The 18,041-nt window shown below is 48.5% G+C and overlaps 1 protein-coding gene across 1 annotated transcript in view; it reads right to left on the bottom strand.

The window, feature by feature from the left end:
* PLXNA4 (plexin A4) overlaps positions 1-18,041 on the bottom strand; it is a 749,270-nt gene that overhangs the window by 228,079 nt on the left and 503,150 nt on the right. The window contains exon 6 of the mRNA XM_054988198.1: positions 1,801-1,924. Within this exon, the coding sequence (XP_054844173.1) occupies positions 1,801-1,924 (124 nt within the window). The remainder of the gene's footprint in view (positions 1-1,800; positions 1,925-18,041) is intronic.

Genomic DNA, 18,041 nt, shown 5'->3' with positions numbered 1-18,041 from the left:
CAATAGCAAACCCCATAAAAAGTCTGCCAAGAAACGTCGTGATGCGAAGTCCCCCCATGGGTCAGTAATGACTCGGTGCTTGCACAGGGGACTACCTTTACCTTACCTATTCCAATAGAAACTATATCTCCCAAGGTATCCAGCTGTCTTGAACTCATGGCCCATAAGCCCATCATGACATGGTATAGGTGCAGGATGCAGAAAACATGAAATCCTGAAGCTTAGTAATCATCGTGTAGGTGAAAAAGAGATTGAAAATGTGAACAATGATCTGCTGATTGGTATTAAGATTTTAACCAAACAACAACTTCATGAATGTCTCTCTGCGGCCATAAAAGATGGTAAGCCTATCCCATCACTACGTCATTTTATTCCCTGCAAGATGTACACAAGCACAGTTCAGGACTCAGAGGAGAGGAGCATTCTCTTGGTCCATCTAGAAAATACAAATGGCAGGAGAATGCTGCCTCAATTTGCCTTGGGGTTGTGCGAGATTCAAACTGGATTCAGTTTCATGTTCAGATCTGGACTCTATACATTTTTTTATTTGTATGTGAATGGGGAAAAGTCTGTGTTTAAAAGACATGCCTTTTCTCCTTTAAAATGCAAATGAAGCAGAGAACTCAGTTTAAACATCTGACAAAGAGCTGTGGCTCTCGAAAGTTATGCTACAATAAAGTTGGTTAGTCTTAAAGGTGCTAATGGACTCTTTGCTGTTTTGCTACTACAGACTAATATGGCTAACTCCTCTGGATCTATGAAACAGTAGAGATCAAAGGGTATTACCCCCTCCCCCTTCTCTGCATGATCCCGTGGCAAATTGAGGTTGAGTGAGCTGCAATTTACTTTGTATGGATATCACAAAATGTGGGAGTTTTGTCCCTTCCACTGGGGCTGTGAGACACCAACTCTCCATTGAAGGCTTTTCTTCCTCATGAAAGATTTCCAGGGCCATCTGTCCTACACCTTTCCTGTCCCACCCACTTTGAGCCCAAAATTTCAGTTAAACAGCCTTTCTACACTCCATGATGATGCTAAAGAACCTTATAGCAACACTGCACACAAGGCTTTTTTTTCTGGGAAAAGAGGTGGTGGAATTCTCAAGAGGGAATTGAGGGAGAAACACACACGGGCCCCCTTACAAAACGGCCATTTCCTCCAGGGGAACTGATCTCTGTCTGGAGACAAGGGGGTGGGGCCACCGGGCACGAGAGGTGCCGGAACTCCGTCCCACAATGTTCCTGCTGGAAAAAAGCCCTGATTGCGCACAGTCTTAGACGTGCTGAAACACCAATGAATCCAATGAGCCCAGGGACACCTAACTCAGCATAGGGTTTGACAAGAGATCCACCGAAGCGGGCCAACTGTGTCATCAAAGCATTGGTACAGCATAGGATGTGTGACGTCACATTAAAACTTTGGAATTCTCTCCTTAGGGAGAATCACCTCTCCCCTTCTGTTGCCCTCTTCTGCCAGTGGGTGAAGACTTCTTGCTTTGTCTGGCGTTCCCTCCGCTATCCCTCCTTCCTGACCTGTTTTAATTGTTTTTTTAATGTTTTTGTATGAATATTTTATCTTTGCTTCTATTTTTTTGAATAATTTCCCCACCTGTTCTCATGGTATTTAAGACATGTTTTAAATCTGTTAGCCACCTCGGTGGCCCTGAGGAGGGCAGAAAGGCAGGATATAAATCTATATAAAATAAAATAATAAATAAAAGGGACAGAAGTGTCTCGGGAAGAGAGATGTGAAAGGGGTTTGAAGTGTCTGCAGGGAAAAAGAAAATGCCTCCATCCTTACCAGCACGTTATACTGGGAGACCGAGATGTTGTTGGGGTGCACGGTGAGCCGGACGCACTGCTTCATCTCCGAGGCGAACCTCCGAGGCTCATTTGACCGTTCACATTGCTCTTTCCTGGTGCACCTGAGAAAAGAGAAACAAACCAAGAGGTCAGTACCAAAAACTAGAGGAGAGATGGAAAGAAGTTCCACTTTCATTTTGGCTTCCCTTTCTTCAATGATATCCACAGCAACAGTATAAAGTCATTCAAAAGTTGTTTGAGCTGTCCTGGGACAAACTAAGAAATATTCATTCCTCTGGGCATACAGCAGGGGACAGTGGGGGAAATAGCTGTGAATTTCCTGCATTATGCAGGGGGTTGGACTAGATGAAACTTGGGGAACCCTTCCCACTCTATATTTCAAGGATATACCGAGGCATGCAATGCAGAATTAGAGTTTTTCTCATATCCACTATGTATGCATTCTATTCACAAAAGATTTTATATTCCACAGCAAAATTAAAGTCAACATACAAGAACATAAATCATCTATAGCTATGAGGTTGCCCACAGACTGCCCAGACCTTCAATCACCCCCCAACATCCCACTGCCCCCTAACCCCAAAGCAACAACATAACAAACTTTGTAATTAAGCTAAGAGACAACCTCTGTCAAAAAGATGCATGCAAAATACTGAATACTGTAGAGAACAGTTTGGGGACAATATTTGAAGGTCAGCAAAGATGGCTAAGAGCAAACTTTCCCAGGGAAAGAATTCTATAAGGTTCATAAGAAAAATGACCAAAAGTTCAGTTGTGCTTACTACTAGGAGTGCATCTCCCATTGGGCAAGCATCATGCAGAAGCTGCACAGTGCTGGAGACATTTATTTGTTTGTTAGTTTGTTTGTTTAATCAAATTTATACCCTGCCCTCCCCATGAATGTAAGGGCAGTTAACAACATATATTATGCAATCAAAACCATATACATATCTAAAAAAACATTAAAACAATACAAACAATTGGGGCCATGATCAGCTCAGGTTATAATAAATATCTAAAAAAAACCCTCATGTACATAGCTGCAGCATAGCCCAGGGTGGCCGCTGGTGGAGCATGGGACATGGCAAACACGAAGGGGACAATTTGCTGGGTCTCAACCAAAGGCCCAGTAGAACATCTCCGATTTGCAAGCCCTGTGGAACTGTAACAGGTCCCCCAGGGCCTATATCTCAATCAGGAGAGTGTTCCACCAGGCTGGAGCCAGGGCCAAAAAGGTCCTGGCCCTGGCCTTGGTCAAGGTCAGATGAATGTCCCGTGGGCCGGGGACCACCAGGAGCTGCTTGTCAGGTCTTGCCAGATATATCCCCAAGCATTTCACTGCATCACTCAGGTGTTTGAGTTAAAGTTACTTTATTGAAGAGAAATACCAGTATCAAGATAGTCATTGGCTGGAATGGCTCTGGATGGCAAAGCAAGTCTAATTATAGGGCAAAGTCCCTGCTCCCCCTAGTTCCTAGTGAGGAAGAAAGTCCATTTGGATTTTGGTTCGCAGAGCATGGGAGGAAGGGAGGACGGCAAGGATGAGCATTGCTCAGTCTCTTAGAAGTTCGGTGCAGTCTCTGCTGTACTTCAAGGTCACTTTCTCAGGCCTGCCAGGAAACCGTTACCAAAACACCTGCAAGATAAACAACTAGCAGTCCTTCAGCAAAATAGGTTTTACTCTGCATGATCTCAGAGACATATTAATCCAGCTGGCAAGACAGACACAGTAAGACATTTAACACATGGCAAATATGCTGGGGCTTATCTGACACTGCTTACCTGCAGAGCACAAGGTCCTGCACGGGACATAGTATGAGAGGCGGTCCTGCAGGTATGGAGATGCCAGTGTGTAAAGGACATTAAACATTAAAACCAACACTATGAACTGGATCCGGAACTGAACTGGAAGTCAATGTGGCTGACACAGCACAGGATGGACATGTGCCCAAAATGACATTCTCCGAAAGTAGCACTGCTCAAATCACTACTGAGTGATGCAGTCCCAAAACAGAAAGGCCTATAAAGGCTCAGGCAGGCCTGTACGTATGGGGTGGCCAACCAGGGTCCTGCCTAGGGTTGACAGGTCCTCCAACCCCCCCACCCCCACCCCCCACCCCGGGTGGGAGATAGGAGGCCTGGCACCTTCCTGGTCTTCTCTGGGTTGGCTTGCATGCTCCTGGCCTTCCGGTAAGACACATCATCACACGAGCCAAGGGCCACCCTGGGAGCACTCCCGTGCTCCATAGGGGGCCGAATTGGGCCAATTAGGGCCTGATCTGGGCCAATCCAGGCCTGGATCAGGACAATTTGGGCTGGATCAGGCCTCTGTCAAACACGGGAGTGCTCCCCCGCTCTACAGAGGCCCAATCCGGGCAGATTTGGCTCTGATCAATTTGGCCCAGATCAGGCCGCTGCAGAGCAGGAGAGCACATCTGCAGTCCGCAGCAGCCTGATCTGGGCCAATTCAGGCCCAATTTGGGCCAGGAGTGTGCCCCGCAGCCCAGGAGCACACCCTGGGAGGCGCATTCCCCCTGCCGGCCAAGTAACTGGGGCAGGGGGATGGTGGGAGCGGGGGATCCCCCAACCCCAGCGGGGGACTGGGAACCCTAGCCCTGCCTCCCAAAACATTGCTTTGGTCACTCCAACAAAATCCCACTGCCTCCTGACCCCCAAACATGACGCCTCACTGTTCTCTTCAGAATACTGCCATCATCTCTGCCACGCTGGGCTGTGGTGTAGAGGTGTGGTCCATGCCACCATCTTCCAGGGGGGTGGCATTTATACTGGGGGCTTGCACCTAGCCATGACCCTGCCTGGAGATGGGAGTGGCAGTACCCACATCATTTTCAGAGCTGACTTGCCCCGGCCTTTGCCTAACACTTTGTCTCTATTCCATTCCATTACCTGCTCACGTCACGACGGTCTGTTGCCCCAACCTCATATTTTTAGCTAGGGGCCTGCAGTCAGGGCCTGTTGGAGGTATTACTGACTTCCCATAAGAAAGAATTAGGAGTTGATCAGACTTAGAAGGAAAAATGTTTCTGACAACCAAAGTAGACGTGCTATGACATCCCCCTTGTAGATTTAAACAACTTAAATAGCAATAGAGGCGTTTTAAATTCAAAAATAACAAAATATTTTATTTAACATAGAGGGGACAGGTCAGGTGAAATCAGGGTTGAAAATTTCTGAGGTAAATCATTATAAACTCTGAGGTAAAATCAGTACAAGGCCTAATTTTTCAGACTAATGAGAGTTTCTTAAACTCTTCACAGTTACTTCAATCTTTATGTTGAAAGGCTTTTATGCCAGTGTTTTCCCAAACACTCTAGTACACTTTGAGTACTCTCTTCCTCTTTTTGGTTTCCAGAAGGCTGGTACCCTCTTTCCAATACTTAAACCCCTTCTCTCTTGAAATGCCAGTACTCGTCTTGTTTCTGGCCACACCAGGCCAGGAATCTCTTCACTCTTCAGAAATAACTCCCTGTTTGACTGGGTAGGGAAATTCTCCCCTCACTAGAAGATCTGTTCCCTTTCTTTGGCCCAAATGGGAGTTTGCCCCAACTTCCCAAACTTCCTTGCCAACTTTCCCCCAGTTCTCCCATCTGTGTTAAACTGCTCTCTGTCATGGCTGAATCTCGAAACTGTCAATCCTTGATTCCTCTCAACTAGGGCTCAAATCAGACTCTCCTCTCCAGCATCCAGTTCAGAAGTCTTTCTCTGTTCAGCTCAAAAGTCTCTATGCTGGGGCGGCGGGACAGAGGTGAAGCGTCCACTGCTCTCGGGGCCCCGCTGGAGCCACAGGGTGGAGGCGAAGTGCCCGCCACCCTCAGAGCTGTGCCGGAGCCGCGCCGTGCCGGTTACAGGCAAGTCACCCCCTGCGTCTCAGCCCTCCCCAAACCCCTCTTGTCCCTCCAACTGCCAATCCCCCCAGACCCCTCCTGCCTCTCAGCCCTCCCCAGATCCCCTTGACCCTCCACCTGCAAGCCATCCCCAGATCCCCACTGAGTCTCAGCCCTCTCCAAATCCCTCTTGCCCCTCCACCTGCCAATCCTCCCCAGACCCCTCCTGCCTCTCAGCTCTCCCCAGACCCCCCTTGCCCCTCCACCTGCCAATCCTCCCCAGACCCTTCCTGCCTCTCAGCCCTCCCCAGACCCCCCTTGCCCCTCTACCTGCCAGCCCTCCCCAGACCCCTCCTGCCTCTCAGCTGTCCCCAGACCCCTCTTGCCTCTCAGCTCTCCCCAGACCCCTCTTGCCCCTCCACCTGCCAACCCTCCCCAGACCCCACTTGCCCCTCCACCTGCCAGCCCTTCCCAGACCCCCCAGCCCTCCCCAGCCCCAGCTTTCTAGAGCCTGTTGTATTCATTTGCACAATGGGCTTTGTTTCTAGTGCTACAATAAAGTTGGTTAGTCTTAAAGGTGCTACTGGACCCTTTGCTATTTTGCGACTACAGACTAACACGGCCAACTCCTCTGGATCTATTACCCTACAGAGTTGCTGTGGGGATAAAATGGAGGAGGAAGGAAGTCCCCCAAGCTACTTGGAGAAAGGACATGATAAAACCACAACAGATTAAAGACCTCCAAGGGAAGAAGCATCTAAAGCTGGGAGAACCCCCACCAAGGACTCTTTATGCCCTTGCTGACTGCACCTGATGTTTAGAGATTGCTGCTGTCAATGAACAAGTTAACATTTCCTTGGCAAGGATGGCACAATCTCGTACCCATGACAGGACAGGAGGTTAATGCCAAAAGACAGCTCCCGCAGTGTGCTAATTATCCCCCACTACAAAGCAAACGTACCGAACATTCAAAAGGCAGCTTCAATCAGACTCTTCCAGCATTAGCAGCAATATTGACCCTATTAAAAGCTACACTGAAGCTTAAACATGAAAGTTAGGTGGCCCCACCCCTCCTAAACTTTGAAGCCTTCACTTTCCAAGTAAGGATATCTTGCCTGAGGTTTAACAGGAATAACAATGAAGTCAGGTGAAGTTCATGGCGGACAGAAATAAGAACTCTTCCTGGATCAGACCCAAAATCCAGCGTCTCATTTCTAAAAGTAGATGCTTCCAAGATGTCTACAAGCAAGGCATGAAGGTAGCCAGCCTTTCTCAGTCTTTAGCCGCAAGAACAGGTGTTTAGAAGAGTCTGATAGGCAGCTGTGTTGGTCTGCAATGGAACAGCAGGATTTGAGTCCAGTGGCACCTTAGAGACCAACAAGATTTTCAGGATCTAAGCTTTTGAGAGTCAAAGTTCTCTTTGGTTGTTGTGGATTTTCCGGGCTGTATAGCCGTGGTCTTGGCATTGTAGTTCCTGAGGTGGGTACAGTGAAGCCTCCCTCCATTAGCATTCCACACCCTGGGAAACTCTTACAGGATGACTCAGCCCAAACCCACCTTCCTGAGTAGATATAAATTACCTGCCAACCTCTTCTCCACACTTTGACACTGAGAGATCTCTGTCTTTTGGTGCTACACCTCTGAAGATGCCAGTCACAGCTGCTGGCGAAACGTCAGGAACTACACTGCCAAGACCGTGGCTATACAGCCCGGAAAATCCACAACAACCATCGTTCTCCGGCCGTGAAAGCCTTCGACAATACAAAGTTCTCTTTCCTGAAGAAGGGAGCTTTGAAACTCAACAGCTTATACCCTGAACGTCTTGTTGTCCTCTAAGGTGCCACGGGACTCAAATCCCGCTGGTAGTTAGAGGTACCCTTTCTTGGAACATGGCAGGTGCATTCTCTTATCACGCAAACACCAGCAAGGGGCTGCCTCCAGATCACAACTGCTGAAGACTGGCAAAGAAATAACCGGAGAAATAACCAGAGCAATCATCATAATTCTCCTTCTCTAAATGAGAATAATTTTACTGTGTTTTAAATATAAAGTGCACAGTGCTCAAGTGCATAATATGACTCAATAAATGTTCAATAAATATGATATGCCATAAATACTAAATCACAATATACAAAAATATCCCATCTATATATGATATCATTGGTTTGTACAGAAGTCCAACCGGTGTAGCGCTTCCAAGGAAAACCACAAGGTAAGTAGTAATTCACATTGAATGTATCAGAGTTCTGTTTGAAGCTTTCCGTTTTGGTCCTTTGCAGGAACTCAATGGAACGGCAGCTGCATCCTCTCATCACGGCAAAGAGCTGTGGCTAAACCAACCCTCCATGAATTTGCTTAGTTCCCTTTAAAAAAAAAAATTCTGACTATCATAACCATCTCGGGGTGTAGCAAAAGTCTGACTTGAATCTTTTGTCCCTCCTGAATCTATCACAGACTTTTCAGGTGGAAATGGGGATAGAAACAGACAATGTTATACATTTTCAGGCCAAATTCAATGGCTTTAGCCTTTGGAGTCTTCCTTGGTTTGGGACCCGGGTAGAGATGCCACAATTTTTGTGGTAAACGTTCCCCATGGTTGAACTTACTATGTTTGACAATGACAATCTGACCCAAGCCCATCATTGGATCTATTTGTTTTAACACCAAATGACTCAAAATGCCGGCCCAACAGGTTTGCCCTGGTATTGTTTTTCCAAACTACATATGCGCAAAAAACATTTTCAATCCAAACACACCGGCAGCCATTAATTGCACTAAGAGGACTACTTAGACAAACACTGAATGGTAGGACACTGCATTTACAACTGATTTATATGATCTGTGAGCAATCTGGCAATTTAAACAATTCCCTTCCAAGTGGATCAGCAGTGTTAGCAAGGACGGAGGGGGAGTAAAAAGTCATTTGGCCATGTGAGAACACAAAACACACAAAAAGTGAATTGTGATGTATTGCACTTGTTAGGAAGGAATATGGTGAAGTAACCTGTCAATGAACCACAAACAAAGAGTTGGTCAACAAATCAGAGCCAAGCTCCAAGAGACAGATTACACGAGGAGGAGCACGTGAAGGGAGTTAGCCGGGAAGCTGGGTTTTAAAAGAGATCAGAAGGTTTTGTTAATTTTCCCTCTCTACAGAGCCAGAGAGATCCAGGCTTAGAGGGTTTGCTAATTTCCTCTTGGCCTCTTAGAAGGGGAGGTGAAACTGACAGAGCCTTTGGGCGGCAAAGAGGAATTTAACAAACCCTCTGAGCAGGGATCTCCCTGTCTCTGTAGAGAGGGGAAACTGACAGTCTTCTGATCTCTTTTAAAACTCAGCTTCCCAGCTAACATTGGGACTCCCTTCACATGCTCCTCCTCGTATAATTCATCTCTTATAGCTTGGCTCTCAGGCACTTGCAAACAAGTTATCCTCATGAAAATCACCCTGTGAGTTGGGTGGGGCTGAGAGAGCTCTGAGAGGGCTGTGACTGACCCAAGGTCACCCAGCTGGCTTCAGGCGTAGGAGTGGGGAATCAAACCCGGCTCTCCAGATTAGAGCCCTGCACTCTCAACCACTACGTCAAACTGGGTTCTAGCTATAGCAGGGCCTTCTTGGTGGTTTCCCCTGGAGCTCTGCATCATCCTCCCTTAGGAAATCTGCCCTGACCCTTTCCTCTGAATACTTCAGAAGAGCTTGAATACATTTTGTTTGTTCATCGAGGACAGCCTTTTCCGCTGTTCTTCTCACTTCCTGCTCTATTATTATGGTTGACATGCTTTAATTGTTAATAACCACTCCTGGTGCACATGTAAAAGTACTAGAGAACCCACAAAAGTAGGGCACACCAAACCATGCTGCAGTATAGTGGTTAAGTAGCTGGACTGGGAATCAGCACTCTGCCAGCTTGGATCCCATTACTGCCATGAGCTTAGCTGATGGCCTTGGGTAAGTGGTTGGGTTGTAAATCAGTACCCCGCTGGTTCAAATCCCACTACTGCCATGAGCTCAGCAGGTGGCTTTGAGTAAGCCACTCCGCTTAGCCCCAGCTGTCCAGCTGTATTGCGGAGATAATAATAACACTAACATTGTTCACTGTTCTAAGTGGGGCACTAATGTATCTAGAAGAGCTGTACATAAGCACAGTTGTTGTTGTTATTTGTTAAATGAAAGCATGCCAGTATGCCATAGAGTGACAAAAAGTTAGTTCACACAATGACTTGTTGACTTGTGATGGCCACTGTCTCAGATGGATTGAAGGGGGGGGGGGTCAGACATATATAGATAGACACAGGTCTATTTCCAGCTATTAGCCATGATATTAGAATGGCATTTCCAGGTTGAGAGGCAGAATTCTTGGGGCATCTCACTGGCCAGTATGGAAAACAGGATGCCGGACTAGATGGACCATGAATCATATCTAGCATGGCTACTCTTGTGAATTTCAAAGGCCACGGTGCAGATTGTAGTCCTTTGATCATAACAGATAGGAAGACAGCCACCTGCTGATTCTGGTCAGCAGTGAAGTTATCCAGGCAGGGGTGTCTGTTTCGGACAGAATCCATAGAAGAAAGAGGTTCTCTTAAGATGTGCAAGCAGATGTGCTTGGGAGCATGAGATGCCCGGACTCCAGCAATATAGCCCGTTCATCACTACAAACCAATATCCCATTAACTTTCCCTGCGTGCGCTCCTTACTCGGAGAGAATTCAGAATGTTCACTCTCCCGAGGTTTGTGAGAATAAAATGCAAGTGGCCTCAGCGTGGGATAGAAACCTTTGGTCTCGGAGCAAATGCCAAAGGAAAATTGCACGCTCATCTCAAGTGAACAATATGAGCCCTAGAAAATGCTAGGAAAGACAGAAAAGGAGAAAGAACCTCCAGGAATATTCTGGGAAGAAGGGACTTTTAGGTGGACGTCAGCAAATTGGGCAGATTGTCAAGGGTTATGCAGAGGAATAATTCTCACCCACGAGTTGCCAGGTGATTAATGTGATGTCAAGAGATCATACCCAAGGACTGAAAAGGATCTTCTTGGGCAACAGGTAGGTGACTGAAAGCCAGTGGTCCGGTGACAATTCCTAAAGAGCACTGATAGCACTTCCAGGGAAAACAAGGATGTGTCATCAGTTCTCTCTAGGAATTGCCAGAAAGTCTATGGTAAAAACTATAAAGTTCTTGGCAATTCCTAGAGAAGAGTGATGTCACTGCCTTTTCCCCCAGAAGCGACATCACACCATTGCTGATGGCCCTGTGTTCCCACCCCATGTACTCTCCCACTGGTTGCCAGGCCAGGCCAGGCTTGGCACCCCTTTGGAAACCCATAGCCCAATCAACTGGTTCATATAAGGCAGTTTCATACGTTCAATTTCCTATATTGCAGGTTTGACACCCCGGGACACTTTTCTGGCCAAGCTCCCCAAGTGACAAAATACCTTGAACTGGCCATGTTGAAGTCCACATCCTATACCTTATGAAACTTGGAGGGGGGTGGTGGTCTTGTCTTGTTATTGTTTGATGTCACAAAGATGTCACCCTCCTGGAGGCTGAAGATCCAAATTCTGTGCCTTGCCAGGAAAAGCCATGCATTTACGGCCATGCAGCAGCCAGTGCCAATACCCGCAAGAGAAATACGATTCGCATGAGAGACAAAAGTTAAAAGCCGAACGACTGTGGGAGGATGAAGCGTGTGAGCTGAATAGATTAAAAACAAACCAGGGAGATGACTCCTCTAACTAGCAAGTGATGAGACACCCACGGACACGTCCTTTCCCCAGGCTGCTCCACTTTGCCTTGTGCTGTGGGCAACAGCCCCTCCTGGAGAGCTCCCCCCTTAGCCATTGCTTTCCCTCTTAATAAGCCTGGCTAACTCCTGCAGCCTCAGGGACAGACAACTGTATTCTCCAGATAGCAAACAGGGTAAGGGGGGGCCACTTTCTCATCTAACAATAAGGGAGTTAGATCAGTTCAGGCATGATGGATGGACAGGGCCAGCGCCAAATTTTCTGGCGCCTGAGGCTGGGGGGGAGGGCAGCTTCAGGACTGCTCCTGCCCCCTTGCGCGCATGCGTGCATGCACACCTGGACTGCAGGGCGGCTGGGCAGGAGGGCTGAGAGGCTGCCAGCCCAGCCAGGCACGGCGGGTGGCTAGGGAGGCACACATGCGTCGTCCCAGCCCTCCCGCTCCGTTGCTCCAGGCGCCGCCCTGGATGCCTGACTGCAGCTGCTGCTCCCGGCTTGGGGCGCGTATTGGTGGCAGCAACAGCATGGGAGAGCTGGGAGGCTGCAGTAGCTGCGGGCCAGGCATGGCAGGCAGCTGAGGCAGTGCACAGGCAGCTTCCTATCCCTCCTGGTCAGCTGCCCGCACGCTGCCTCCACCATCTCCACAGGGCACACCCCCGCCCCCGGCCCTGGCGCCCCCTTTGGCACCTCAGCACTGGAGGTGATCGCCAAGGTTGCCTCAATGGAGGCGCCGGCACTGCGGACGGAGAGACTCTCATATCTCTGTCTGTCTATCTGTCCGTAAGGGTTGGTTGGTTGGTTGGTTGGTTGGTTGGTTGGTTGGTTGGTTGGTTGGTTGGTTGGTTGGTTGGTTGGTCAATCGATCAATTGATCGATCAATCGATCGTCAGTCAGTGGCCTTCAGCACATGAGTCTCCGTTGGGTCGTGGAGTCCCATCAGCTAGCTTGCAAGTCCTAACAGAGCTGCAATTTTTGCTTACTCGGAAGGACCTGCTGCTAGTGCGTATGTGTGGGAAAGCAAGAGCGCCACACCCCACGCAAGTTGGGAAGACAACAAGATCACCCAAAGGTGCCTTGTATTGAGTCAGACCCTTGTGCTATCAAGGTCTAGTCTGACTGGCAGTGGGCCTCCAGGGTCTCGAGGGAAGCTCTTTCACAACAACTATTACCCAGTCCTATTTATCGGAGATGATGTGGATTGATCTTGGGACCTCTTGCACGCAAAGCCAATGCTTTCCTACTAAGCCATGCCTTGCCCCACAAGCAGTGGGAAGATGAGGCAAGGGCATTCAGTGTTGGAGAGGCTTTCTCCATGGCTCTGACCCCATGCTCAGCTTATGCTTCTCATCCCCAACTTTTTTGATCTACTGCTCACTGTCTTGGACTTAATGCAAGTGAAGCCACAACTCGAGCTCCTTCTCCTTCCTCTCATGTGACTATGACATCATGCGCTTGCAGCTTAGACCAAGCCGAGAGCTAGGAATCAAAACCGGAAACGTTGCAGACCGCTGCTCTCAACCCAGACAAATCTGAGGATACTTAAACTTGGAGATTGGAGGCATGAACGAACAAGACAGTTTTTTCTACAAATCTGAAAAAAATTGCACCAGGTTTGCTGAAAAATCTGAAATCTTTAAAAAGGAGTGGGGGGGAGTAACCCCCCCCAAAAAGTGGACTCTCAATGGAACAGGCTTCAGGATGTGGTGGGCTCTCCTTCTTTGGAGGTTTTTAAGCAGAGGCTACATGGCCATCTGACAGCAATGCTGATTCTGTGAACCTGAGCAGATCGTGAGAGGGAGGGCGGGAAGGGGTACATCAGTGCTTAGTTCTCATGGCCCCTTCTGATATGCCCAGGATAAGGTCGATTGTCACCTTGGGGTCAGGTAACAATTTTCACTAGGCCAGTCCTGGAGGTGTTTTGCCATCTTCTGAGAACGGAACAAGAGTCATTGGGTGTGGGGGGGGGGGAGGGGGAGGCAGTTGTGAATTTCCTGCACTGTGCAGGGGGTTTTACTAGATGACCCTGGAGGTCCGCTTCCAAACCTATGATTCTATGATTCCATGATTCTATGATTCTATGATCAAAGGAGTGCCTATGGATTTAAGATGCCATCAGTGGCTGTTGCTATGCAACCCCAAAAGTTTTGTAAGGGTTCCGGGCTTAGTTACTGTCAGTAAAAGGCAGGGGGAGAGGGCAGGCCCTTTCCAGGGCTGTTTTGTCTTTGAGGGAGAACTCATGGGGGCCAGGGCCACCAGCAACCACCAGGCAACTTGCTACCACCCGACTTGCATGACTCACCCAGGCTCGGCTGCTTGCTCCTGTTCAACAGCAGCCACCCCACAAAAGGCAGTGTTGTGTATAGAGGTTAGAGTGTCAGACTAGGACCTTAAATCCATATTCTGCCATGGAACCTCACTGGGTGACCTGGGGCCTTCTCTGAATTCTAGAGCTGCCTCCACAGCCAAGTGGGCAATCCAGTGATTTCTCCAAGCAGCATTGACTGAGCGTCCTGGCCTCTGGTTTGGGTGGGTGTAGCCCCAGTAGCCGGTAGGCTACATCTTAGAGTTGAAAGAGGCTTGAAGCCTGAAGGTATCCAGCAAATTGTGTTCTTAACGAATTACCCATGTGCGGAATGCACCCTTGGTAGCCAAGAAGCCACATTCACATGTCACAAGGAATGCACATGCAATCCGTGTACAGTGTGCACTTGATTTTTCTCTCTATGTGAACTGAGCAATTCTCACCTTGCATTCAACGCACGTACAGCTGAATGCGTGATATAAACCCCATATTTATTTAGGCAATGGTTCCTGGTTTCGTTTGTAACTTGAATGCACGTTGGCACTTTCTTAACATGCAAGATACAGAGGCATTCCCTGTAACATCTGAACAGGGCCAAAGACTCACGCAGTGGCCCTGTTCACCTCGCCTGTAAGAGATGAACTCCTAGAATTGTGTGAGTGCCTGTCCTAGGCAGAGCGCGTAAGAAAGACACGTGCTGGCTAAGTGTTTCAGGAAATTTATCTCAGCTCCAAATCAAACTCTCTCCCTGCCCTTTGACTGTTCAGCCTCCACATTCTCAGCCTCAAAGAGCAGGAGAGGGAAATGAGAGCTGGATTTTCCTTTCCTTCCCCCTTTTCGTTTGCAGATCTTGGCCTTTCACCTGAGCAGGAAAGATGCAATTTTATAGCCCTGTCCAGAGCCAAGCAAGGAACGTGCCTGGCTTACAGATCCTCGGCCGGCGGGCTGACTAACAGGAACTTGTGCTTCTCATCACCACAGATCCCCAAAGCCTCTTGTTTGGGGCTGAAATGGAAACACAAACATCCCCCACGCACTCAGCCCTTAGCCTAACACCCCCATCTGCTCCTGTGTTTTGTAAAGAAACAGCTTATTGGGAAAGGTACCGTAAGCCTTTGGTACTCTTCCCGACAAGGAAACTGATCCCAGGAAATACTGCTCTCAAAAACCTCCTGTGTATGTGCATGTGCCATCAAGGTGCAGCCGACTTATGGCGACCCCAGCAAGGGGCTTTCAAGGCAAGTGAGAAGCAGAGGGGGTTGGCCAGTGCCTTCCTCTGCAGAGTCTTCCTCATTGGTCCCCCTTCCAAGTACTGATTCTGCCTAGCTTCCGAGATCTGAGATCTCTCCCTGTCAAGCAGAAAAGCACGAAGTCCACGCTCCCTCCAGACAAAGAAGGGAAGTCCACATACTTGGGGGGACTGCCCAGGAATGCCCTAATAAAAGGACTCTCAGTACAATCTTATGCATTTATTTATTATTTTATTTACTTCCTTTATGCTCTCTTCAGTAGGGGCACAAAGAAGCTGACATCCTTCTCCTCTCCTCCATTTTTTCCTCACAACAACCCTGCGAGGTAGGTTAGGCTGAGAATCTGTGACTGGCCCAAGGTCACCCAACGAGCTTCCATGGCAGAATGGGGGGATTCAAACTTGGGGCTCCCAGATCCTAAATGAACTGACTGACACTCTAACTGTTGCATCACACCCGCTGTCAAGTTACTCCCCTCTATTTATTTTTAGTTATTGATTGATTTGATTTTTAGCCTGCCCTCCCCGCGAATGGGCTCAGGGAGGGGTACAATAAAATGCTCAGTACGCATTAAAACATATAAATAGATTTTAAAATCCCCAAACCACAAAATACATATGGAACAACATCTCAGATGGTGGCCCCCTCCAATTTCCCCAGTCATAAGGTAAACCAAAGGGGGGGGCACAGTTAATAGTATTCCACCGACTTCTCTTGTAGGGGGGGCAGATGATTTCATAGCCCCCCTGGCAGGAGACTGGTAGGAAGGCTCCTAAAACAATCAAAGACTGGCCTCAACCGTATGCCTGGTGGAACATGTCTGTCTTACAGGTCTGCCAAAAAGATATGAAGTCTTGGCGGGTGTCCTCTGACAGTGAGTTCCACCAGGATGGGGCCAGGATTGAAAAGGCCCTGGCCCTGGTCGAGGCCAGCCGAGCCTCCCTGGGGCCAGGGACCACCAGTACGTTCTTATTTGCTGATCTTAGTGCTCTCCGGGGTACATACAGGGAGAGGCGGTCCCGCGGGTATTCTGGTTTATGGGTTTAGGTTCAAATAACTCTCCATAGATTCTATTGTGTAAATGATCCAAAAGAAAGTGTGTGTGTGGGGGGGGGGGGTAGGAGTTTCCTGATGAGGACTGAGCATGCGCCTGGAAGTACAAAAGGCTGAGAACAGATGAGAGTCAGGGATAAAAATGTGGAATTGGCCTGCTCCAGGAGGCGGAGTTTTATGGGGTGCATTCGAGATTTCTACATTGTTTCTAATGTCCCCCCCCCCCCACACACACATACGGTTATCAAGGTCCCAGTTCGGAGAGGGAATCCTTCGCTCTGAGCTGTTGTTACTACTGCTACTACTACTACTATGAATAACAGCAACAATAACAACAACAACAACAACAACAACAACTGTACTTATATACTGCTCTTCTAGACAGATTAGTGCCATACTCAGAATGGTGAACAAGGTCACTGTTATTATTATCCCCACAATACAGCTGGGGAGCTGGGCTGAGAGGAGGGGCTTCCCAAGGCTGATGACTGAGCTCATGGCAGTCATGGGAATCAAACCGGCAGAATGCAGATTCGCAGCCCAACCGCTTACCCAAGGCCACCTGCAGAGCACATGGTAGGAATGGGAGTCGAGCTAGCAGAGTGCAGATTCGCAACCCAACCACTTACCCAAGGCCACCTGCAGAGCACACGGCAGGAATGGGAGTCGAGCCAGCAAGGTGCAGATTCGCAGCCCAACCACTTACCTAAGGTCACCTGCTGAGCTCATGGCAGGAGTAGGATTCGAACCAACACAGTGCTGATTTGCAGCCCAACCACTTCACCACTACGCTAGCCTGTCACCGCTTCAAGCAGCATCAGTGGGAATTTTTTTAATGGTGCTGGCATGAACACGATGAGAGGTTCTCTGGTGATCCTAGAGCTCCCCACCATCACTTCCAGGTTTTCCCTGAAAGTAAAAACTTTACACTTGCTATGACACCCCCTCACCATGCCCTCTGCCCCCAACCCTTCTGACAGCTGAGCCTGGCGATGCTTCTCCCCAATTCCTCACAGGTCCCCACCTTGTTCCTATTTAAAAAGTGAATGACTCGTGCCAACTGTGGAAGCCACAAAACCAGGTCACCTGCTCAAAAATCTGAGATTTCCACATATTTGGGAGGCCTGATAAATGTGCAGAAAAAATAGTCTTCAGGAGGACCGAGCATCCTCTGGGAGGCATAGAGCATTGAGATAATCTGATAGTGAAGGGGAGGGCAGAAGGGCAGGGAAATTGGCCTTTTCGAGTCTCTCTTCTAGAATCTTGGAGTAGAAGGGGAATTTCATTCACAGCGAAATTTTCCCACTGTCCATCCACTACCCCCAAGTGGGGAATAGACAGTGGGACAGCCCCTCTCTCAGCTTGCATAGTACAAAAGGCTAACAGCAAGGGCTGTGTGGATACAAAAAACTTTAATCGTGTAGGTGATCCAAGCAAAGCAGAACCCCTCTTGGGGGTTTGCCCCTGAGGATTTCCCTTCGCCTGCCCCCTTTTCCTTCCACAGCACAAAATGAATCAGGCCTGCAGTTTCCTTTTGGTTTTAGGAGGCAATTTAAAAAAATACACCCTCTTTCTTTCACCTAACCTACAGGGTGGCTTACTGGGCAGTGGTCCAGTCTTTAGCTCTTTCCGCACTCAAGGTTTAACCCGCCATTTATGGGCATTTGCTGTGATGGCAACAGATTTGGCATTGCACCCGCATATTTGACATTGTCCAAGGCAGCTTTGATTTGGCGTCTGGCATTTCATTTTAGACCCACTTCTTGCCTTTCCTAGTTTACCCCCCTCAACTGCTTTTCTTTTATGAATCTGGAGGACTAGTGTGCCTAGATGTTAAATGCAGACAGTTTTCCGCTTCTGCAGGACGTAACCAACCACTTCTTTTCTACCACCCAAATGGTGGAAGGAGAATTGGGTAGGGCGATCCTGGTTGTTGCCACTTCCAGAGAGTTGGGACAGCCACATCAGCTTTGGACATAGCTCCAAGGAACTGGTGGAAGGAAGCAGCAGGCCGCTGACCCCTGCACAGA

This window comes from Eublepharis macularius, chromosome 9 (assembly GCF_028583425.1).
Source record: "Eublepharis macularius isolate TG4126 chromosome 9, MPM_Emac_v1.0, whole genome shotgun sequence".
Classification (NCBI taxonomy): domain Eukaryota; kingdom Metazoa; phylum Chordata; class Lepidosauria; order Squamata; family Eublepharidae; genus Eublepharis; species Eublepharis macularius.
Note: the sequence above shows the minus strand (reverse complement) of the source record. Positions and strands in the feature narration are given on the sequence as shown.